General features: G+C 39.7%; 1 protein-coding gene across 9 annotated transcripts in view; it reads right to left on the bottom strand.

Moving 5' to 3' along the window:
- bnc2 (basonuclin zinc finger protein 2) overlaps positions 1-24,140 on the bottom strand; it is a 568,898-nt gene that overhangs the window by 175,385 nt on the left and 369,373 nt on the right. For all 9 annotated transcript variants that reach the window (XM_043717596.2, XM_043717632.2, XM_043717585.2 and 6 more), the window contains one exon: positions 20,515-20,750. In XM_043717596.2, coding sequence (XP_043573531.1) covers positions 20,515-20,750 — 236 coding nt within the window. The remainder of the gene's footprint in view (positions 1-20,514; positions 20,751-24,140) is intronic.

Raw genomic sequence — 24,140 nt, 5'->3', positions numbered from 1 at the left:
GTTTGCCCTGGTCTGGACTGGGAGCAAATTATCTCACGCATACTGAGATCATTCAGTCCATCAGGTCCAAACCAGTGGTTAGGTTTCCCATGCGTCTCCTTCACGCCACCAGCCTTCCCCCTTTCAAGCAATCACCATATCCCTCTATTCTTTTCTCACACATATTTATCTGGCTTCCCATTAAATGTATCCATACTTTCTGTCACAATCATTCCCTGCAATGAGTGAGTTTCCACGTTCTCACCATTCTCCCGGTTAAAAACATTTTTTCTGAATTCCCAATTGGATTCAATCAATGAATACAAATTGATGGACTATAACCATGGCCCATGGAGTAAATGAAGCAGCATCTGGGCAGCTTTTCAAAGTGGACAGTTTTACCATGATTGCAGTGAAATGAGAATGTCAACATTTACAATTCAGTTTAAAAAAAGGACAAATTATTCAGGGCCCAAAATACACCCCTTAACAAAATGAGAAGTCTTTTGTCTCTGCAACCAGCATATTATTTGATTAAAAAAAAGAATTTCAACCTCCAGGCCAATATAACAAGGAATATGGCTCATCAAAAGGTGCAATGCCAACATGTTTTGTTCAGGAACTTGATTGATGAATGAATCTCAAGAGCAGTACTACACTTCAAGACAATGAATCGGGAAACTACTGTTCACCACATAATTATTTTACTGTCACTGGTCTTGCTGGTTTGCCTAAAACCATGCAATTGGCACTGTTTCTAAAGTCTAATGCTTACATCAAGCTAAACAAGTTTGAAGCAGATGGCTTAAGTGTCAGGATTGCTTTTATACCAGTTTCAGCATGCACATAAAAATGTTCTGTATGCATATAGTGCCAAAGCTTGAAGGCAAAGTTTCATCCTTAATTGCATGACATCTAAAAGCACCTTTAATCACATCTAAAGCAGCACTGCGAATGTTACTGAAATAGTTTCTGAGGAAAGAGAATTGAAATAGGTTCAGGGTTCACACTGAACTGCTTGAGCACCCAAGCAAGGATCTGAAATTTGGCACCATCCCATTGTGCTAATGACAGTTGAGTAGTTGGAATGTAAGTTACTCTCACTGTATGCCAAGCCACGTACAAGCTATATTAGCTGTATTAGTAGCAGGACAGTGGAGTTCTGATACAAAGCAATTACAGTTCATAAAGGCCAGGAAGTTCAAAAAGATCCAGCTGGCAGGGTGAGTCAGTTACTGTGGGACTGTGGAGCTGGGCATGAAGAACAGACTAGAGAATGACAATTGATGAGTCGAGCCACTGGGGATCTTGGAGATGAGTTATTAATGGTGACAGGTACACTACCTGGGAGACAGGTTGAGAGAAATAAAAGATTATTTCTAAGTGAATAGTTAACAGCTGCACCTACTGCTAAGCATTACATGCATGCTACTAACTCTAGAATTCAAACTAAGGATTATTCAAGCAATAACAACTGCCTGTCACCAAACTGTAATGTTCCACTACCAATTAGTGTAGCATAAAGTGAGGAAGGGATTGAGAGAGGGAGATTGAGTGGGGGTGGGGTTGCAGAGTGCAGAAATCCAATCTCACCAAGCCAGGCAGTGTCATAGCTGAACTCTGCAGAAAAAGTAAAGAATGTAAATAACTTAACAATGAGTACCAAAGAGTGACTTGCATTTCTGTAGCACCTTTCATAATTTCAAGAAGGCCCGAAGTACTTTACAGCCAATTAAGATACTTTAGAAATGCATGAAAATCAAAACAGCTTGAAGGAAATCCCTTTGTGGGAAATGGTTCAATTCTCATAGATTGGGGGTGGTAGAGAATGTGTGAGAGAAAGAGAGGAGAAGAATGAGAGAGAGAATGTGAGGGTGAGAGAAATGAGAGTGTGAAAGTAAATGAGAGAAAGAAAGAGTGAGTAGGAGTGAGAGCGGGAATGAATGTGAGAGAGAGTGTATGTGTGAGAAAGAGAGGTGTGTGTCAGAAAGAGCATGAATGAGTCAGTGTGAGTGGACAGTAAGCATGAGTGTGTGTGAGTGACAGAGAGAAAGTGAGATCAAGAGAGTGAGTGAGTGAGTGAGTGAGTGAGTGAGTGAGTGAGTGAGAGAGAGAGAGAGAAACAGACAGACAGTGTGGGTGTGAGAGAGAGAGACACACACAGATACAAGACAGACAGTGAGTGTGAGACAGACTGTGAGTGGGAGTGTGTGAAGAGAGTGCGAGACTGAGAGACAAAGAGAATGAGGGACAGAGACAGCGCGAGACAAAGAATGTGAGAGAAACATTGACAGTGAGAGATGATGAGTAGAAGTGAGAGATGAGAGAGACAGAAAGATGTGAGAGGGTGAGAATGAGAGAGCGAGTCAACAGAGCAAGTGAGGGAGATATAAAGAATGGCAGGGAGAGTGACAGGGAAGGGAAAAATTGTCAGAGAGAGTGTGTGAGAAAGAGAGAGAGACTGAGTTTGAGTAAGATAGAGATAGAATAAAAAGGAGAATGAGAGTGAGAGAGGGTGTGAGAGAAAGTGAGGAAGAGCATGTGAGAGAGATAGTGAGAGTGTGTGTGAGAGTGTATGCATGTGAGAGAGACACAGAGATGAGTGTGAATGAGAGATGACAGAGACTGAGTGTGTGTGAGAGAGATGTGTGAGAGACAGAGACGGAGTGAGTGAGAAGATTGAGAGAGGGAAAGAGCTACAATGAGAAAACAAAAAGTGTGACTGTGTGAGTAAAGGAGAAAGAAAGAGCAAGGCAGTGAGAAAGAGAATGAGAGAGGGGAAGTGTGAAAAGATGAGAGGGTGTGAGTGAGTGACAGAGTGTGTGTGAGAGATAAGACAACGTGAGAGACATCACAGAGTGTATAGTAAAGGGTGTGAAAGATAGAGAGGGGGAGGTGTGAGAGGGAGAGAGCAATATTATGAAAGCAAAAACCAAAGAAACTGAATGCTGTAAATCAGAAATAAAAACAGAAATTGCTGGAAAATGTCAGCAGATCTGGCAAGTTCTGTGGAGAGAAATCAGAATTTGCATTTCAGGTCGAGTGACCCTTCCTGTGTATGAAAGTGCAAATGTAAAAGAGGGAGTGAGGGAGAAATGAAGAGTGACAGTGAGTGAGCAAGAGAGTACAGGAGATAGAATGTGTGTGAGGGAGAGATAGTGGGAAAGAGAGTAAGAGACAGAGCATGAATTTGACTGAGGTAGAGTGAAAGAAAGTGAGCGAGAGAGTGGGTAAGTGAATGTGTGAAAGGACGGAAAGAAGATGAGAGGGGAAAGATATAAAAGGGACCGAAGGAGCAACTTCTTCATGCAGAGGGTGGTGCGCGTATGGAATGAGTTGCCAGAGGACATGTTGGAGGCTAGTACAATTACAGCATTTAAAAGGTATCTAGATGGGTATCTGAATAGGAAGAGTTCAGAGAGATATGGGCAAAGTGCTGCCAAATGGGACAAGATTAGATTAGGATATCTGGTCGGCATGGACGAGTTGGACTGTGCTGTACATCTCTATGTCTGTGAGAAAGACTGAGAAAGAGTCTAAGAGAGATTGAGAAAATGAGAGAGTGAGAGAGTGTATGTGTGAAACAAATAGACAGTGACAGTGACTGTGTGAGAGAGAGCTAGTATGCAAGAGAATGAGTGTGAAAGTGTATGAATGTGTATCAGAGTGTCTGAGGGTCAGTCTGCATGTCAGCATGTGTGCATGTAACTGTGTGCTTGTTTGTGAGTATAGCTGTCTGTTCTTCATGCTGACCTTGGGCAAATTCCCCAACAGTGGTAACACATTGGGAAAGTGTCCTAATATGGTTCTCCATCATTTTACCAGCCCACCCAAAATCCAAGAACTTTGGGACAGGAAACTCAGCACTGTCCTGTTATATGTGCATGCGTATGTTTATCCATCTTAACAGAGTGTAGGTTATACTGTGTGCTGCATGTGTGATACCATGTTGTGTGTGTGGTCTCTTTCTGCTACAATGCCTTCATTATAGAACATAGAGTCACAGAGATATACAGCATGGAAACAGACCCATCAATCCAACATGTCCTTGCTGACCAGATATCCCAACCTAATCTAGTCCCATTTGCCAGCACTTGGCCCATATCCTTCTTAACCTTTCCTATTCAGATACCCATCCAGATGTCTTTTAAATGTTGCAATTGTACTAGCCTCCATCACTTCTTCTGGCAGCTCATTCCATACACACACCACCCTCGGTGTAAAAAAGTTCCCCCTTAGGTCTCTTATATCTTTCCCCTCTCACTTTAAACCTATGTCCTCTAGTTCTAGACTCATCACCCCAGGGAAAAGACTGATTATTAATCTATCCATGCCCCTCATGATTTTATACACCAATATAAGGACACTCCTCAGCCTTCGACACTCCAGGGAAAACAGCCCCAGCCTATTCAGCCTCTCCCTCTTGCTCAAATCCTCCAACTCTGGCAACATCCCTGTAAATCTTTTCTGAACCCTTTCAAGTTTCACAATATCCGTCTGATAGGAAGGAAACCAGAATTGCACACAATATTCCAAAAGTGGCCTCACCAATGTCCTGTACAGCCTCAACATGACCTCCCAACTCCTGTACTCAATACTCTGACCGATAAAGGAAAGCATACCAAATGCCTTCTTCACTATCCTATCTACCTGCGACTTTACTTTCAAGGAGCTGTGAACTGCCACTCAAAGGTCTCTTTGTTCAGCAACACTCCCTAAGACATTAATGGCTGTAAATTAGGAAGTGAAATGGAGAGAGGAGCTTGGTAAAATTACAATCATGAGGGAAGTGGTACTGAACAAATCAATTGAGCTGTGGGCTCATAAACACCTAGGTACTAATGGACTTCCTCTAGGGTCTTAACAGAAATGGTTAGTGCGGTGGCAGATACATTGCCGTTAATTTTCCAAATATACGAGTGTCTGAAAAGGTTCCATCAGACTGGAAAGTGGCAAATAAAACTCTATTCAGGAAGGGAGGTTGAAAACAGATACTCATGGGCCTTTTAGCTTGATGTTTACTGTAGGTAAGGTGTATTTTTTTATTATATAGAAGGCATTGTGTTAATATTTCTAATTAATCTGTTCAGTAATGTTATTACACATCTCTGAAGCAGATGCAATTTGAAGATGGGAATATTGGTTCAGAGGTAGGGTCACTACAACTTCACGACAAAAACCCTAGAAACAAGGTTTTTATTTTACAAAAATTTCATTCCCACTCATCTCAACGGATCTTTTATCATTGATGGCCAGATACATTGTGTGATACTATTCATAATGCAAACAATTTCCCAATTAACCTGTTCAAAAATGTAAAGACGTCTCTGAAGTTCGTGATACCTGAACCTGGTCCTCCTGGCTCAGAGATACTACCTGAACAGCCCGAGTGGTCAAGGTTCCAAGAATTAATCATAAAGAGGTAATAGCTGGGCATTTGAAAAAAAAAAACCCAAGGTAATCCAAAAGAGTCGGCATGGTTTTGTAAAGGGAAAACCATGTTTAATCAATTTATTGCAGTTCTTTGATATCCTAATATGTATTGTGGATTAAGTGGAACCTATAGATGTACTGTACTTAGATTTCCAAAAGGTATTTGACAAGGTGGCATGCACTCGGTTATTACACAAATAGGAGCTTATGCTGAATGAGTTATGCGCTAGCATGATAGAAGATTGGCTAGTGGCCAGAAAACACATATTATGCAAAAATAAGTGTTTATTATTTTGATTGGCAAGATGTGCTGCAGCTTCAGTTTTTTACAACTTAGGTCAATTATTTTTGAGTGGAGTGAAGCATGTAGATGATGCTGTCTTGTGTAGCACTGGTAGTGTCCCAACCTCTGGGTCAGAAAGTCTGTGTTCAAGTTCAATCTGCTTCAGAGTATGTCATATCATATCTGAATAGGTTGATCAAAAATGTCTATTTTCATAAGAATAGTCTCTGTGAATTGCCACTAAAGCTTCCAAATCTGCATACTAACAGGCGTCTTCTTTTCAGTAAGTGGGTGATCAATACGTTGGCAATCCATTCCACCAGATCACCATTTAGACAATGAAGATAAAAGCTTTTTTAAAGAAGAGAAAAAAATTGCAGATGACACAAAGATAAGTAGCAAAGTAGGTTGTGAAGAGGACCTTGGGACGATTCAAACAGATATAGATAGATTCAATGAGTGGGCAAAAACTGGCAAATGGAGTAAAATATGGCAAAATACAAAACTGTTCACTTTGAAGAATTTTAAAAAAGCAGAACATTATTTAAAACAGAGAATAACTGCAGTTCCAAGGTGCAGAGGGTTCTAGGTAATCTAGTGTTTGAGTAACAAAAGGTTTGCCTGCAGATAGTCAGTAATTAAGAAGGTTAATGGAATATTACCCTTTATCCGACGTGCTAATTGGCCATGCTAAATTGCCCATTGTTAGGTGTCTTAGTCAGAGGGAAATGGATCTGGGTGGGTTATTCTTTGGAGGGTTGGTGTGGACTTGTTGGGCTGAAGGGCCTGTTTCTACACTGTAGGGGGTCTAATCTAATTTAATCTAATCTTATCCTGAATGGAACTATACTTAAAGGAAGGATGTTACATTTCAGTTATACAGGGCACTGTTGAGATCACATCTCGACTACTGCCAACAATTTTAATCTCCTTATTTAAGGAAAGATGTCAATGTGTTCAAGGTAGTTCAGAGGTGGTTTACCAGACTGACACCTGAATGAGTAGCCTGTCCTAAGAGGAAAGATCAACCAAACTGGGCCTGTTTCCACTGGAATTTAGAAGAGCAAGAGGTGATGGAACTGAAGCTTAGGAAATCTAAATGGTCTTGGTTAGCTGGGCATGAAAAGGATGTTTCCTCATGGAGGAATCCAGAATTTAAAATTTAGAGACAGTCCTTTGTGGGGCAGCAGTGATGAGAACCTTTGGTCTCAGTGGGTTGCGAAACTTTGGAACACACTAGCATTGGAGGCAGCATTATTGAATATTTTGAAACAGTGAAGTTAGATTAATTCCCTTGTCTAATAAGAATATAAGATTATTGAAGAGAGATGGAAATATGGAACTTAAGCAGATCTGCCATGATCTTGTTAATGGGTGCAGCAGGCGTGAGATTTCAAGTGGTCCACTCTTGTTCCTAATTTGCATGTTCATATGTGCAAGGTATGCACATAGTTTGCATATGTACACATACATGTGACACTGAAGTCCAGCTCTGAAATCTAAACCATCTAACACAAGAGATTGATGAAGCAATGGGAGATTTCTTTTAGTACTAAAGCTTTTGGAATAAAAATAATCCTACATTTTGAAAGCATAATCCATGCAGCATGCACCAAAACAGGGACATCTTTTTATTTAAAATTGTCATTTGAATTAAAAAGTTGAACTCCAATGGAGGTAAAGTCACATGCTCATTCATTCTTCCCTATGCATATGATTAACCTTAGATTTCATTTTCTGGATCTTCAGCAAAGAAAGAAGAAATGAACGTATTGGAAGCTAGTTTGAGTTAACAGACATCGACAATTCAAAATCTTCAATAAAACATCAGGTTATGTTTCCTTTTGTTCTCCATGACGCATTGGTTCTGGTGTCAAGCATGGGTTCATACACTTGTCACTGTCAACTGTTCGTGCAATAGAACTAATTTGATGTCAACTTTACAAGCATCATACTTAAAACTTGCTTCTGGTGAAGCTCTTACATCTGTTCATCCAGATGTGTCAGAAAAAAAAAATTTGCAGGTTGATAGTGTTCTGCATAACCTGAGGACATCCAAAAGCAGATCATAGCCAATGAAGTAGCTTTTAAAGATCTCCACTACATTACTGCATTAATGTAGGAAGCACAGCAACACATTTTCTCACAGTTAGCTTCCACAAATAGTGATGTGATCAGGCGTAAATAATCTGTCTTTTTTAGAATTGGTTAATGGATCACCATTATCCCCATAAAGCCTGAGAGAACTACCATGCCCTTTTTCAAACAATGCTTTGGAAACTTTGAAATCCAACTAAGAAGGGAGTCGTGTTCCAAATGATGACACCTTTGGCAGTGCAGCACTTGTGCAGTACTACACTGGAGTATCAGGCCAGTACTTTGTGCTCAAATGTCTGGAAGTCAATCATGAACCCATATCTTTCTGATTTGGGAGGCATGTCCACTACTCATTGTCTGACAGAGCAGCATACTTTCTGTCCAGGAATCATGGACCATTGGGAAGAGGGAGCCATTTCCATTTAATGGTGGTGCAGTAAGCAGAATCACTTTTTAAACCAAATCAGACAAACTGTTTCCAGTGGCAGGACAGTCAGGAAGCAGGGGAACACCAATTTAAAATAATTGGCAAAAGAACCCACAGGGAGTTAAGGAATTTTTTTAAACATTCCAAATTGCTGTGATCTGGAACAAAGCTGCTCGAAGGATGGTGAAAATAGGTTCAAAAAGGAATTGGATACATAATTAAAAACCAGAAAATGTGTTAGGACGATAGAGAAAAAAGGATGGGTTGTGAAACTAATTGAACAGCTCATTCAAAGCACGGGCATAATGGGCTGAATGGCCCCTATATCATTTCCTTCTAAGGTTTCCTATGTTCACCTAACTATTGGAACTCTTGGTGGAGGTCTGTACTTCATAGCAGGAAGCTGCACAAGAACATAATTGCAGACATGGATTTGTATCGTAAAAACTTTCTGGGAATAGTTTATTTTTACTGAATCATATTGATTCCTGGAATAATAGACCTAAGAGGAAAATGCAGCTCTAATTGATTAAAATACATATCAAATACTTTGAAATGAAAAAGAAATTGACTGGGTAATGAATTGCATTTGTCCATTGTATGATATGAGCATCATCTTAATCAGAGATTTTATACAGTTATATCCTGTGGCATGTTATGTTTTAGTTAAACAGATTACAGCACAGAAAATCTCTTTATTAATGACATTCCTTAAATAGGCTGTTAAATGTTAATCTTCTTGCATTTTACAGTGCTGTGTTGTGTTTCAATGGATCTAGGCAGCATGTCAGAAAACAGATCAAAAATATACAATATATTCATGTTGGAATGAGAGCAAGCTTATGAAGAATAATTGATCGCTGGGAGTGATTAGAGACTAATAAATGGATCAAGGGGCTCAAGAACCAGAGGTCCGATTTCTTTCAAATACTTTCAACTTTCCAGGGACTTCATGCCAGTTTTTTGAGAGTTGTTGTCTTGACAGTGACTTCTGTTGTTACTGTAGATTTTCATATCCTTTGATCCAAAATAACCTTCACTGATTTGTATAAGGAGGAATTACTTAAATCAGGGTTGTTTTCCCTGGAGCACAAAAGGTTAATGGGTGATCTGACTGAGATGGCTTAGTATTTTGAAATGAACTGATAGAATTGATGAAGTGAAACTTTCCCACTAGAGGGAGGAATATGGGGAGATAGGACACAAAGTTAAAATCAAAGTCATATTGATCAGGAGAGAAGATAGACGGACAAAGAGGCTTCCAACTCGATCCCACAAAAATCTGTATCTGTCAACTTAATTGACTTTACATCTGAAATTCGTACGGTATACACGAGTATGAGAGAGATCAAGAAGCAAGGTAGGTAGATGGAGTTCAGTGGCAAAACCAACCATGAACTCATCAAATAGCAATTGTGGAAATGAATAGCCTCCAATGTCACCACTGCAGCATTGTCGAGAGATAATTTGATTTTTGGAGGCTGATGACAGTGTAATTTGGAGGGAGAGAATAATGCCAGTTAAAACGAGAGAGAGAGAGAGAAATGAGAGTGCAAACAATGTAGAAACTATGAGAGATCATGAGAGAACAAATATGAGAGGAAGCTATAATTTGGAGGAGCCAGTATTGGACTGGGGTGGACAAAGTTAAAAATCACATGATACTATGTTGTAATCCAACTGTTCGACTATAACCTGGTGTTGTGTGATTTTTAACTCAGAGAGAGAAACTGGTGGGAAGAGGATAGCATCTGTCAATAATTAGCGGTATGGAGGGAAAGTGGGGTAAACTTTCATAGCAACCTTGGGGATTGTAATCTGGGTGAGTGGATTTCCTGGGAGTTCTAGAAATCCTCTGATATTTACTCTATTGAAACAATCTCTGAATTTTATTATGTTGATTTATTCGTGTTTTTTATTAACTGAGGAAAAATCTGTTCTTAAATGACTGGAAGACGGCACTTTTTCCTGCTGAATGTAATAGCTATCCAACTGAAAGGAAGATCTGTTTTTCTCTTACCCACTTGCACCCAGACTGCCCATCAAAACTAGGTACCATGGAGACATTTCTTGGAGTATTTACTGCTGCTAGGAAACATTCTACATTGCAAAAATTAGGCAGTCCACCTAGATTGTTCTTAATTGGGGAAATCAGTGCATCTTCATGTGTTTATCTAATTAACTGGTAACTAATATTTGAAGACTAGATTATGCCTTTCATTTATAATTAACATACTTAAAATCAAAATCTTAACAAATGCCTCCTGCATGCTTCAAGCTTTACCTTCATTGCTGCAAACAAGAATGGATGAAAAAGGAAGTTGCCATTGTTTTTAAAAGACTAGCAAAACCCAAACTGAATCACATCAACTTTCAGCAGTTACAACTGATCACAAGAAACCAAGAGAATCTCGTGAGCAAAGGATAAACACTAGCCACTTCTCTCTCTGTCAGCACATATCATTTTATTTAGGAGTAAATGTTGAGTTCCAGTTCCACAGTCTTCGATAACCAAACATATGACAATCCTGGAGTTGGCCTGAACTGCAAACACTCAATTATGGGGCTGAAGCTGCTAGACTACCACACTCCGTCCCAGATACCTCTTCACTCCATGTCATCACCTTGCACTTTTCAGCTGCATATCAAATAAGAGCTCAGATTAGAGTTGGTCAGACACAGGGCATCAACTGAAGCTATTCATTCCATATCCAGCAGCCACAGAAATCAATTGCAGTGCACATGTACTACCTGAGGGCAAACCAAGTAGAACCCATCTCATTCCCCAGTCTATATGAGATTTCATTGCTCATCCATTGTAGTAGGCACATGTGCAGTCATGTGGGTAACTTATGCACAAATGCACAAACTGTGCCACCATAATAGTGAGATAGTCTAGATAGTCAATGAGTTTGCAAATGCTATTTGAGGAACTTTCAAAACAAAGTTCATAACATTGTGTGCACCTTAAATGATGACAGAGTCTGACACACAAATAAAAGGGGGAGAAAACCAAAATCAGCGAGAATAAATGAACAATCTTAAGCCACTCTATTTAAGCTATTATTTCTATGAAAAAAAATTATGGACTGAAATCTACACTAATGTTGACAAACATCTTTCCCAAAAACACTGATATCTGAGACGCACACTGACCTTCCTGCCATCCTAGAAAGGTGGAAGATCTTATCCTGAAAAAGTGGAGGCAAGGGATCAAACCTGGGAAATTACAATAAATCAAACAGTAAAAAATAGGCAAATGAGAAAGATACTGAAATGTGGTTGGAAGGAATAGACAGTATAGCGCTGAGAGTAAGTCAACACAAACTAGAAGTTACAAAGACAATAGATAGATAAAATCAAATAAATGAGTACGATCTGGTAACCATTATGCAAATATAGCTCAGGGATGACATGGATTAGGATCAGAATCTTGAAAGGTCCAGCGCATTTAGGAAGGATAGGAAGTGACAAAAAGGTAAAAGGGTGGGTGCGTTAGTCAATGATGAGATTGGCACAATAGAGAGGGATGGGCTAAGTTCAGGAGACCAGGATATGAAAATGGTTTGGGGAGGCATAGAAATGATAATGGCAAGAAATTACTTGTTGGAGTGGTGTCCATGCCTCTCAACAATAACTACATGGTAGGGTGGAACATAAAGAAGTAACAACTGATTGTCAGACAGGCACAGCATTAATCATAGAAGATTTGAATCAACATAAAAGAAGGAAGCGTGGGGACTTAATTGAGGTGAATAAGATAATGAGAGGCATAGATAGAGTTGATAGCCAGAAACTTTTTCCCAGGGCAGAAATTGTTAACATGAGGGGTCATAGTTTTAAGCTGTTTGGCGGAAAGTATAGAGGGGATGTCAGAGGCGGGTTCTTTACGCAGAGAGTTGTGAGAGCATGGACTGCATTGCCAGCAGCAGTTGTGGAAGCGAGGTCATTGGGGATATTTAAGAGACTGCTGGACATGCATATGGTCACAGAAATTTGAGAGTTTGTTCATTAGGTTTAGCTCACATGAGGATCAATGGTCAGCACAACATCGTAGGCTGAAGGGCCTGTCCTGTGCTGTACCGTTCTATGTTTTATGTTCTATATGGGCTGGTAAAATTAAATGGCCAAAGGAGTTTAGATGAGGAATTCACAGAACGCTTGTTGTGAAATGTTGTTGGGACAATCTGCTGTGTTACCAAGAGAGGCGGGAATGTACATTTGGGGTTACAATTAGATCAGCCTTGACCTTACTGAATGTCCATATGCTTGTTTGTTCATATTTAGCAGAGGCAAGGTCCACCCTGAGATCGATGATGAACACAGGGAAGTAAAATTGCAATTTGAAGGCAGGTTTATATAGACTATGGAAAGAGAGTTTATTCCACAATATAACCTGCATGACCAGAGTTTTGGAGTTTTTATGCTGACAAGGATTATCAAGTGTGGAATGTGTACTCTATTTTGTTCCTCAGATAATGCTTATCATAGAATAGTACGGCACAGTACAGGCCCTTCAGCCGTCAATGTTGTGCTGGCCTTCTATCCTACGCTAAGATCAGACTAACCTACGTACCATTCATTGTACTAACTTCCATGTGCTTATTCAAGAGTCGCTCAAACATCCCTAATGTATCTAATTCTACTACCACTGCTGGCAGTGCATTCCATGCACCCACCACCTCGGACATCTCCCCTAAACCTTCTTCCTATCACCTTAGAATTATGCCCCCTTGCAATTGACATTTCCACATGGGAAAAAACTGTCTGGTTATCCACCCTGTCTGTGCCTCTCAACATCTTGTACACCTCTATCAAGTCACCTCTCATCTTTCTTTGCTCCAATGAGAAAAGTCCTTGCTTCCTCAACCTTTCTTCATAAGACATGCTCTCCAGTTCAGGCAGCATCCTGGCGAAACTTCTTTGCACCCTCTCAGTGAGGTGACCAGAACTGAACACAATATTCCAAGTGTGGCCTAACCAGGACTCTATAGAGCTGCAGCATAACTTTGCAGCTATTAAGCTCAATCCCCCTGCTAATGAAAGCCAAAACACATATGCCTTCTTAACCCTATCAACCAGGGTGGCAACTTTGAACGATATTGATCTGCAATTCTTCAAAGATTTCTTGAGGCAAAGATCATAATAATTTAAAAAGGGGTGTAAATGTTTTGAAAGTTTGGGATAACTAAAGGAACCTTCACAATGGAAAAGTGATCTCTTAACCTGCGAGAAATTGAAGATGATGTTTATACATGGGACTATCATGAACTGTGTGTGACCACTGGCATAGAGCTGCCAACAACAATTATCATCACAATCTTATAATGGCTGGAAAGGAGCAGTTTAGCATGGTTAAGATCACTTCAGTGTAAGACAGTGCTTTGGAGCAGATGCAGAATCAAAATGACACTGGCTTACACAAATGCTATTCCCTCAATAGAAGACAAAAAAACTGCCAATGCTGGAATCCAAAGTAGACAGACAGGAGGCTGGAAGAACACAGCAAGCCAAGCAGCATCAGAAGGTGCAGAAGTCGCTTCTTCAGGACTGTGGGTGGGTGTAGGGGAACCTGCAGATAAAGGGGGTGGCGGGGGCATGGTAATGAAGTGGGGATAGGTGGAGACAGGTAGAGGGTACGACCAGGTTGGTCAATGGGAGGAATGACTCTGGTTGTTGACAGGGAGGAGTGGAAGGGAGGGGGAGGGGCTGGGAAGGAGGTTATTTGAAATTGGAGAACTGAATGTTGAGTCTTGCGGGCTGTAGGCTGCCCAGGTGGAACATGAGATGTTGCTCCTCCAATATGCATTTTGGTTCATGACAGCAATGCAGAAGGCCAATGATGGTCATGTCAGAAAAAGTGTGATTGGGGGAATTGAAGAGGGCGGTGACTGGGAGGTCTGGTGGGTCCCTGTGGGCCCGGCTAGATGCCTGGTGAACTGTTCCCTAAGTTTACGTTCAGTCTCTCCAATGTTGAGAAGACTACATTGGGAGCATCTGATGCAGTAAACTTGGTTGCAAGAGAGGCAGGTGAACCTCTGTCTCACCTGAAAGGACTGTTTGGGGCCCTGGACGGAGGTGTGGGGAATGGTGTACCAGCAGGTTTTACATCTTTTCCAGTTCCCTCAGTATGAGCTAAACTTGCTGAGTCTTCAGTTCTTGAGTTTACTGCAGCATCCAGGTCATTACAACAATGCCTGGTCATTTGTTTCTCATTAAATTTATTATGGTCCCCAGCTAATGGCAATACTGAACAAGTCAGATTCCAGACTGAAACCTAACTTGATAAACCATATGTTTTACTTTTACAATTTGGACAATTATTCCACATATTCACACGAGGCAGCTGATTTTTCTTTTGTGAACTTATTTTATCGAATACGAATTGAGAAGAATTTACAGAAGGGGCTCTCAATACACATTCTGATAGATCAATGGAGACATTAGGATCTGAATATAATTTGCATCCAACAGAGGAAGACAAAAAAGCAGCCTCAATTGAAACATCAGCGAGAGCGGGTTCTGCATGGAATGGTGGTGCAGGCCTGGGAGCGGTGAAGCTTAGTAAATGCTGAAGGAGAGGTCCCACAGCAGTGATAGCAATGCCTAGCTGAGGTGGACTCTGCTTCACTCCAGATCGAGGTCTCCCAACGAGTGAAGTGCACATCCCCTGGTCCAAACTCACGAACTGAGCCAAGGCTCCAAGTCGGTGGCTAGGCCAAGGGACCTGTTGGCTGAGACAGCAAAGAATTGAGTCCCAGTGCAGGATCCTGCAACACTGATGGCAACTCCATTCGTGAGCTGATCCGAGCATGAACTCATGGTGGCATTGGTCAAGGTTAGATGGTGCCAGAGAAGAACGATACTTAGTTCCAGCAGCGGTGGCACGGTGAAGCACAGTTACAGCAATGTCAGTGGTTTAGAAGCAGGGACATGAGGCATCGGGATGGAGGAGACCAGATCCAGGTCCATGGCTGAGCTAGAAGCGGGAGCTGTTCCAAATACTACCAATCTTATTCAGATGGGACTATAAAATAACCTTGATTGTTTTATTTTTCTGGCTCTGTATTCTGTGTTTTGCTTTATTTTTGTGTTTAAAGATGGTGCTATAGAGTGGCATCACTAACCAACACTTTTCACTGTATTTGTGATCAATATGTGACAATAAATAAATCAAACCAAAAACTTTTCTTTCAGATTTCCTTCACATACACCAGATCTGATTGTCTTGACAACTATCACTCCCCAAGATACAGATAATGATTAACTCACCAACTTTCCTACCTGGAAATTAAGAAAATAATTAAGGGAAGTGAAACAGCTTAAATTTGCTTTCTAGCTCTGCTGGCCTGAAGACTGTCAAAACTGAACTGTCCTTCTGCTGAGATAAAACTGCTCTTCTGAACTGAAATCTGATTGTGGTGCTTGGCCTGTCTTTCAATAGGTCATAAAAGTTCAACTTTGTAAACACTTCATCAATTACCAAACCAATTAGCTTGCTGTTAATTTTGCTTAAGTCACATGCCTTATTGGAAACGATTTTACACCCATTTTACCTCTACTTTATAATCCAAGTTCCTGATCTATAATAATACATTATAAACTTTCATCACATGGAATCGAATTAAAAAATGACATTCTCTATTCATTGCCATTAAATGTCCAGATCAAAAGTGGAAATTAAAATTTACCTTCCTATGCCTTCATATAGGATAATTCTGCAACATTAGATTTCTCTTGCCACTGAACCGCAGATAACACTAATTTTAAAAACATGTTTCTCTGTACAAATCTAATGTTCCTTACACTGGTATCAATTTTGCTTTCCTTTTTCACCCATAGGAACTGCAGGGTCGATAATTACAGATAAATAACTCAAGAATCAAAATTGCATGATTTAGGAAAGCGATTTGAGATTCAAGTCTCTGCACTGAAGGAAAGTAGCGAAGATTATTCACATTCTACAGGGAATGATATAACTGGAGTGAGGGTAACGGAAAAAAATGATTAACACCGAGCTGAAGTGAGTTAGATAGAAAATAATGGGTCATAATATGAGTAAGGCATGAGTAAATAGCAAACATCGAAAGTGCAATAATATGAATAGTAAACACTCAAAGGTTATCCCAGTGAATAATAAATGGATGCTGTCCTTGCATTAGGGTTGATCATTCCCAAAGCTTGATTCTAACTAAAATGGATTTAGCAATTCCACTGTACACTTCACGACCAGAATGCTTAATATACTTATCTGAAATTCGTCCTTTCATTATTTAGGCAGATAATTTTACCCATTTATTTTATATGTTTCTGCAAAGGAGGAAATGGAAAGATCTTTAGATGCATGCAGACAACAAAGATCAGTGGTTCCTATTAACAAAATATAGGATGTTGTTAATAGATAAGCACCATGCTTACCCTGAAGAATTCTCTGTTTTCGAACAGTATACCAATATAACTTATGCAGAATTATTTTAAGTGCTATGGAAGAGAGGTGGAGAGAATTTTCTGCAATTATAAGACGAAAATCTGTTTTATGTCACCGATGACTCAAACATATTGGAAAACAATGGGAAGGTGCAAAAAAGATGATTCACAAGGATGACAGACTTTATCCAACAGGGAAGATTAAACATATGAGGGTTATTTTCTTTTGAAAAGAGATGACTGAGGTGTGACTTGGTAGAGATCTTTGAAATCACGAAACGGTTTGGTAGGGAAAAGCAAAGAAATGTTTCCACTTGGTGAAAGGATGAGGAACCAAACTAAGCACCATAAATATAAGATGGTCACTAACAAATCCAAAAGGGAATTCAGGGTATCTTCATCTGAAGAATGACAATAGCTAATATGCTGCTGCAGGGAGTAGTTGATGAGAGGACATGGGTACATCCAAAGAGAACATGGATAAATGCAATATAAATACAAATCACATTGAATTATTTTAAGTGCCATTGAAAGGATGGAGAGCATTTTTGTGCAACTATAAATGAAATCTGTGAAAATTGAAGATTAAGCAAATAGGTGTTCAGCCAAATGGTTTATTTCTGTGCTGTAAATTCTATTTGAGTAGGAAATTCATCAAGAATGGCAATAATGCACCAGGAAGATAACAAGGTCCATGTTCTGGAAGAATGAAAATAAATGGATATTTTTTATCCAAACAGTTTTAATTAATTCCAGAGAAGAAAACATATTATCTTCCCCTTGAAGCACATAATGCTTTTCCTTCAAAAGGTTACAGCAACAAAATCTTCCATTGACTTAAATAACCAGATATCCATGTCCAAGATCACAACTGAACTGCAGTGTTATGGACCAGACCAAGCACCTTCCACATATATCAAGGAGACAGCCCAGACCCTGACATTTTCTTATTTAAAGGCATGTGTAAGGTACTGTATTCCAGATGCAATTCAATTAGTTATACCACTCAGCTATAAGCAAAACACACTTTATTTTTACTTTATAGTTAAAATACAAAATGAGAAAAAAATAATCTGTCTAACTTTAAAAGAAAAATAGACTAGTTAAGTACTAAACAGCAACCATTCCAACATAGTAATATCCCTTCAACTCACCCTTGGCAAGGCAAATTCAGTAAAATACACAGTCTCATGTGTAATATTTTGCCAGTCCAGGAGGAAAGCACATCAAGAGAAGCTTCAAGACCCCGACACATACTGAAAACTAAACAAAAACCCTAATCTGTAGGAGCCTGACTCCACCATTCATGCTCCTTCTATTGATCCAACTTACAAAAACAAACCCCACAACCCATAAGCCATTTAATTTACTGACTTGGAACAAGACCACTTGTCACCATACTGCATTTGGTCTGGTCAGCAGTGAATAGAAGGCCATAGGTCCTCAATGAGATATTGGGCAGAATGTTCTCTGGCTGACAACACATACCCTGTGACATTATATGGATTTCAGAAATCTGCACTAGCAAAGCCAGGAAGAGAAATCACTAGAGTGGGCCTTACTACTGTTAGTTCAGGAATTCTGGGAAATGGTTACAAATTAGCAAAGTTGGGATTTTAGAAGTTGTTGGTGTTGGACTAGGGCGTACAAAGTTAAAAATCACTCAACACCAGATTATAGTCTGATGAAGGTCTGATGAAGGAGCAGCGTTCCAAAAGCTAGTGCTTCCAATTAAACCTGTTAGATTTTTGAACCCATTGAAAACTGTGAGCAACAATGGATTGTTTTGTATAAAGATTGTAACAGAAATTTAAACATCTTCATAAACATTATTGATCTTTATGTAACACAATATAAGTCTTCTGTTTCATCAAATCTCTGAAATCACAGCATATAAACACAAGACCACTGATGGTTACTCGCAATGATGCAAGAAGCCAACCATATATACAGCAGTGAATGTAACTTGGGTGGGAAATCCTAAACTGCCTCAAAAGGTGAGACGACCTTAGAGCTGATGTCCCACTGCTCTATTCTCATATAAAGTCAAACCAGCTTTTATGCTGCAAATGATCCTAGAATATGAAGCAAAATGTGTTATACTGTAAAATTAAATCCTAATTAAATACTATGTAATTACATAGTAGTATGGGCCTCATAAGATCATGTAATCCTAATGGAAAGAAAGTGAGATGCAGTTTGATATACTTCCATGATGGTTCATGACGTAAGTTTAAATGTAAATCTACCACAATGACTATCACAAATAGGGAAAAATATGTGAAGTATGCTCTGAAAATGATAACTGGCATAAGCAGACAACCATACTCTGATTCCAAGCATTTCACATCTGTTCCACCATCTTGGAAACTCCAATTGGCCCTATGTGTTTCTAAACAGGCAATTTTTGCTTGCAAGCATGAAATTCCGAACAGTGTGATAACTTGAGGAATGCTGCAGAGAGGTCCAGCAACTCACTTCACCCTCACAGTTACATGTCTACTCATACTCTGAATTAGGACTTATTTCCATTCAGTGATGTGATTCAGCAATACTGCCTCAATTCAACTACAAAATAAACACAAAAACAAGAAGCAGGAACACAATGTTGATGGAAAAAAAGATAATTCATGCAGAGGATTGGTTATTGAGAAATACAGAAACAGACAGGATTGTAAACTGCTTAGGATAGATTGCTTTTAATAGGTTAATCCATTCCAGATAATATATTCATGTTGGTAAGTTTTATTGTTTACCAGTGAAATTCGCACACAACCAAAGCAGAAATCCATTAAATGAGCCAAACGTAACTCTACACTGAACTTGCTAAAAGTAAACACCATTTGTTAATCAATATCTAATTTTCCTAAAATATTCAAAAAGACATCAGTTGGTATGCAAACTAAATTGAAATTTTCAGACAAGATTTTGAGCACAATGGGTGAATAAGCCTCTAGACCAAGAAATCTGCCATGAATTTAGCAGTTAGGGACTCTAAAGTCGATCTGGAAGTAATTACTGAGATGCCTCTGCCCATCCCTTTGTTGTGTACCAAACCAAAAGATTGCTGGGTCCTTTCATTAGCTTGGCAGTGCCTAACTGCTGCAGGTCTCAAGTACACACCATTGTTTGAGCTGCAAAGTTCAATGAAAACAGTCCAATTGGGGAGTAAATCAAAAGTTTCTCAAAAGAGAATGTTAATTTTCCTCATGAGCAACCTCCCCATGCCACCGTCCAATCCCCATCCCACAGTGAAGGGACTGCATGAGACAAGATTCAATTAAAAAACAAGTCATTTGGAATTTCAACCTTGATCCTTTTTTTTGGACCACAGGTGATCCAATATGATCCCCTCAGTTGGTCAGGATGCACAGGTACTCCACAGAATGGATCACATTAGAGATGAAGAACATGGGGACTATCAACCTGGTAAATCTCCCCTGATGTCACTTTCTGATTATATTAATTCTTTTGCAAGTGACTGACAAAGTTTGTTCTTGGTTGTGAGTAAGGCAATTGTGTCCTAGCCCAGCCAGGCACCACACCAAGTGATATGAAGGAACATGGAAATCAGCCATTGACTACCATCAACATGGTGAACTGGTTTTATGTCCTTTTTAATCTTTTTACTTTTGACGAAATATGGAGGCTGTGGCTTAACCTTCAAGGTGGTTATCCCCAGTTATTGGCTGTTGCAATGAGCTGTGAGCAGTAACATGCAGACTTGTTGAACGGACATTTGAGAGTCTATAATACTGCTGCAGAAATGAGGCTGGTAACCAGATACTGCAACATAGGTGGCCACCCTCACCAGGTGTTCTGGCTTCTCAGAATGACCCTCTTTTCCACACTTTATGCCAGTTCCTACCTGAAGGATGTATCCACGGACATAGTCTCGGAGAGTCCAGCCCAGGCCATGAAGGATCTGAAGCACCTCCTCCTGTTTCAACACACTGAAGAGACGGTCAAGAAGAATTTTGAGGCGCACTGGAACAGCCTGTGTTCCATACAACATCAGGCTGCTGATGTCAAACACCACATTGGACTGAACAATCTCCACCTGAGTTGGATGGTAGAGGTGTTGGGTGCTGAGCTTGTCCAATGCTGGAGAAAAGAAACAACAAATTACATTTAGTTTAAACTAGAGTCATTACTTAGCACAGAAGACAACCATTCAGCTCATGCCTGTGCTGTTTCTTCTGAAATACAACCAAGTAGATTTACATAGATGATACAGCAGTGGAACAGCCAGGAAGCACTTGGTTGCACAAAAGGAGAGTGAAAAATCAAGAACTGTACCCCCAAACAGCTGTTGGGGCTGGAGCTAAAATGAAAACATTAAATGAATGTCTGATAGATTTTCGTTTTGCAAGGGAATTGCAGAATTAACTAAATAATCACAGATTACAAAACCAAGGCACATAGATTATGTCTGATTTATGACTTTAACTCTCCCTAAGTGAATGGTGGAGTAGGTCTAGGGCGAAGAACGGCTTCTTTCTGCTCTTATGATTCTCTGCTTAATAAATAAATTAACAATAAATTTGTTTCTGTCACATTGAGTCAATTACTTCACACCACCCTTTTATCATGATTTTGAGCATAACCAATGATAAAAGCCAATCTTGAACGAATCAATCTTGTTATACATTTACAAAAATACAACCAGCCCTCCCTATTTTTGCTTTATTGTTATCAAACCCCAACCCAGCTCCTAGCTTGCTGTCTCCCAACTACAAATGGCTTTACAGCCACCTATCCATTCAGGACAGGCTGGATGGACAGTCCTTGAAATACCTCCAGCTAACCCTCCAGTTATTTCCTCCTCTGCTTCACTTCACAGCTCTAGTCTTGCTCTTTCCTCTTCCTTTTCTTGTTTGATAGGGCATGCTTGTACAGAGGGACCAAAATGAAGGGCCACAAACATTGTTCTGACAACAGATCACAGTCCCAATGTATTTTTAGTCATTTTTATTTTACTTTTAAAATCAATAGCATGCTGGTTTTAAAAGAGGATAGCTACAGAAAAAAAAATTAGATTTAAATTCAGTAACTGGAAAAGTCCTATGTGCAACCAATGAATTTCAGACATATAAGTTAACCAGGAAACTTCAGACAGGCAAGACTTAACAAGAGGAGATAATGAGGGATTGAATATCTCTTCCCTCTAAACAAAAAGCCACCTGATGCAGTCTGTTTTACCCTCCAGGAAGACAGAAGAGGACAGGGGCTATAAAGCCAGTTTCAACTCTACTGGAGTACAGTCATGGGACTGAACACTTTCACGAGTACCAACCTGGAATGGAGTATTACTGTGCTGTGAAAGTGTCAGTTGAAAAACTGTCACTAGATACCCCTGTGCTGCAGATAAAGAAACCTCGCTTTCATTGTGTGTGTGCAAATTAGCTTTTTTGAAAAACAGATTAAAAATAGAATTTCAATCAGCCTACAAAACCGAGAGTTTCAAAAGGTAATTGACTTCTGAACTCAACGTTACTGATTACCTTCATTGCAAATGCTGCAATGTTTAACTGTCCACTCTTTACAAACAATTCAGAGACTGATCTGCAAAACTGTGTTTTTCAATGTTTTATCTTTTTGGTCTCACGTCATTTCTAATTTGTGTGTATGTGTGCTGTATTCATAACCTCTCTCACATTTAGTAATTAATAAATTCAGTCTTTGTTAATTCAAGAAATCCTGTTTAAATCAGCTTATCTCAAAAAGTAAGTTCATCTGTCTTTGGGAATAGTTTTCATAAGAGAAGATGGGATGACCGATGTCCACAGATTCAAGACATGGTGACGAAGAAACCATTTGGATCAGAAAGCCAAGATACTGTAAAAGAGAAAATACCCATTTCAAAAGAACAGCCATGGTCCATAAAGGGCATCCATAAGATTAAAGGTGCCCCAAATGATGTTTGGAGGCTACTACCTGAAATCAGCAGGCAAGAGTACATTGTGAAAGAAAGTCAGGAAATTAATGGTCCTCCACATAAGGTAACGGACTGGCTGACTGATCTAGCAGGAACATCAATGAAGGATATCCAAGAGATATAAAGGCCTTAGAGTGTAGAGAGATTGTACAGACCATACAGAGTCAAGAATAAAGTCAAGGTCAACAGTCCTCATGCTAAAGTCCTACTAATCTTCCAAGTTCTGGAAGAATTGTGAAACCTGCAGGCTGTCTGAATTTGTGAAGTCAAGAAAGGAGTCCCATTCTATGGACCATGAAGAGAGACAGCCCATAGCAGGGTCAGGCCAGAGACAGCCAAGCCAGGGAAAGAAATCACGCGAACAGTGCACAGCAGGCAAAGAAGTTTAAACTCAAAGTCGGTGAGGAGGGTGGTGGAGAAAGATAGGTTGGGAGGTGGAGTTAGCCCACAGAGCACAGCAAAAGTCAGGCACTTAAGCGAAGTTTGTAGAAGGCCACTGCACTGCAATGAGTTTTGGAGATGGTCCACAGGAGCAGTTTGGATGTGAAAGGAAGAAAAATAAATAAATAAATAAATAATAAAAGCCACAACAAGGAATGTGGCAAGCTGCAGAGTCACCAGCTGAATAACATGTGCTCAGTGATAGTGCAATACACTACACATGGAGGTGGGAAATAACAGGATACACAATGTCCATCAGAAGACTTGCAAAGTAACTAAGTGCATTCACCACCATTGCAGTACTCCACTGCCAGGCATTCATAGCCTGACCAGTCTTAGAAAGAGCCTTGCAGTAAGAAAGAGCATGTTACAATTACAGTGGCAACACATATAGCAAGAGGATGAATTCTTTTTAGAGAATATAACAACCCTGTTAGATGATATTCAGGACCCAGATACTGATGATATTGTGATCAAAGACATCATGCTACTGAAAGAGATGACAGCTGAGAAGAGCTTATAATAATTCAACCACAAACTAATACCAGCAAAGATTCGCAATGTCCTAAAAGCAGCAAGATGGTCTCAATGAGATGGATCCTGGAATACAGAGGTAGAAACGAATCTTTGATCAAACATGAAGTCATCAAAGTTTCGATGCTAACTTACAACACTAAGTAAAAGATAGCCAGGTGATTCAATATAGTCAGAAAAAAAATGTTAAACCCCAAAAACAGCCGATCATGAGCTATTTCAACAACTGCAAGCAGTTAGTCAAAACTATCCAGGGCAAAGAAGATCCTCAAATCCAAATTAGATAAAGCCAATATTGAATATTAGGAGATGACTAGTCTACTACTGCTGAAGTCTGATGAATCTGATCAAGAAGCCGTGGTAGAATTCAAGATTTATTTCAGTAAAACAGCAGAAACCCAAACAACCGAGGTTTTATAACTAATGAATATCTCAGAAAAGATTTAAGAGAGACATCAAAAGGAGCTGGATGATATTAAAGTTGAGAGAGTTAGACAAGTCTGTTTGGATAAAGGTACTGCTAAACTATCAGCCCAGCTAATGTCTCTGACTCGGATAGCAGTTATGAAGCACTATCGAGC

Source organism: Chiloscyllium plagiosum, unplaced genomic scaffold (assembly GCF_037043375.1).
Source record: "Chiloscyllium plagiosum isolate Xiang-an unplaced genomic scaffold, Cpla_swu_hap1 HiC_scaffold_2, whole genome shotgun sequence".
In the NCBI taxonomy this organism is placed as follows: domain Eukaryota; kingdom Metazoa; phylum Chordata; class Chondrichthyes; order Orectolobiformes; family Hemiscylliidae; genus Chiloscyllium; species Chiloscyllium plagiosum.
Note: the sequence above shows the minus strand (reverse complement) of the source record. Positions and strands in the feature narration are given on the sequence as shown.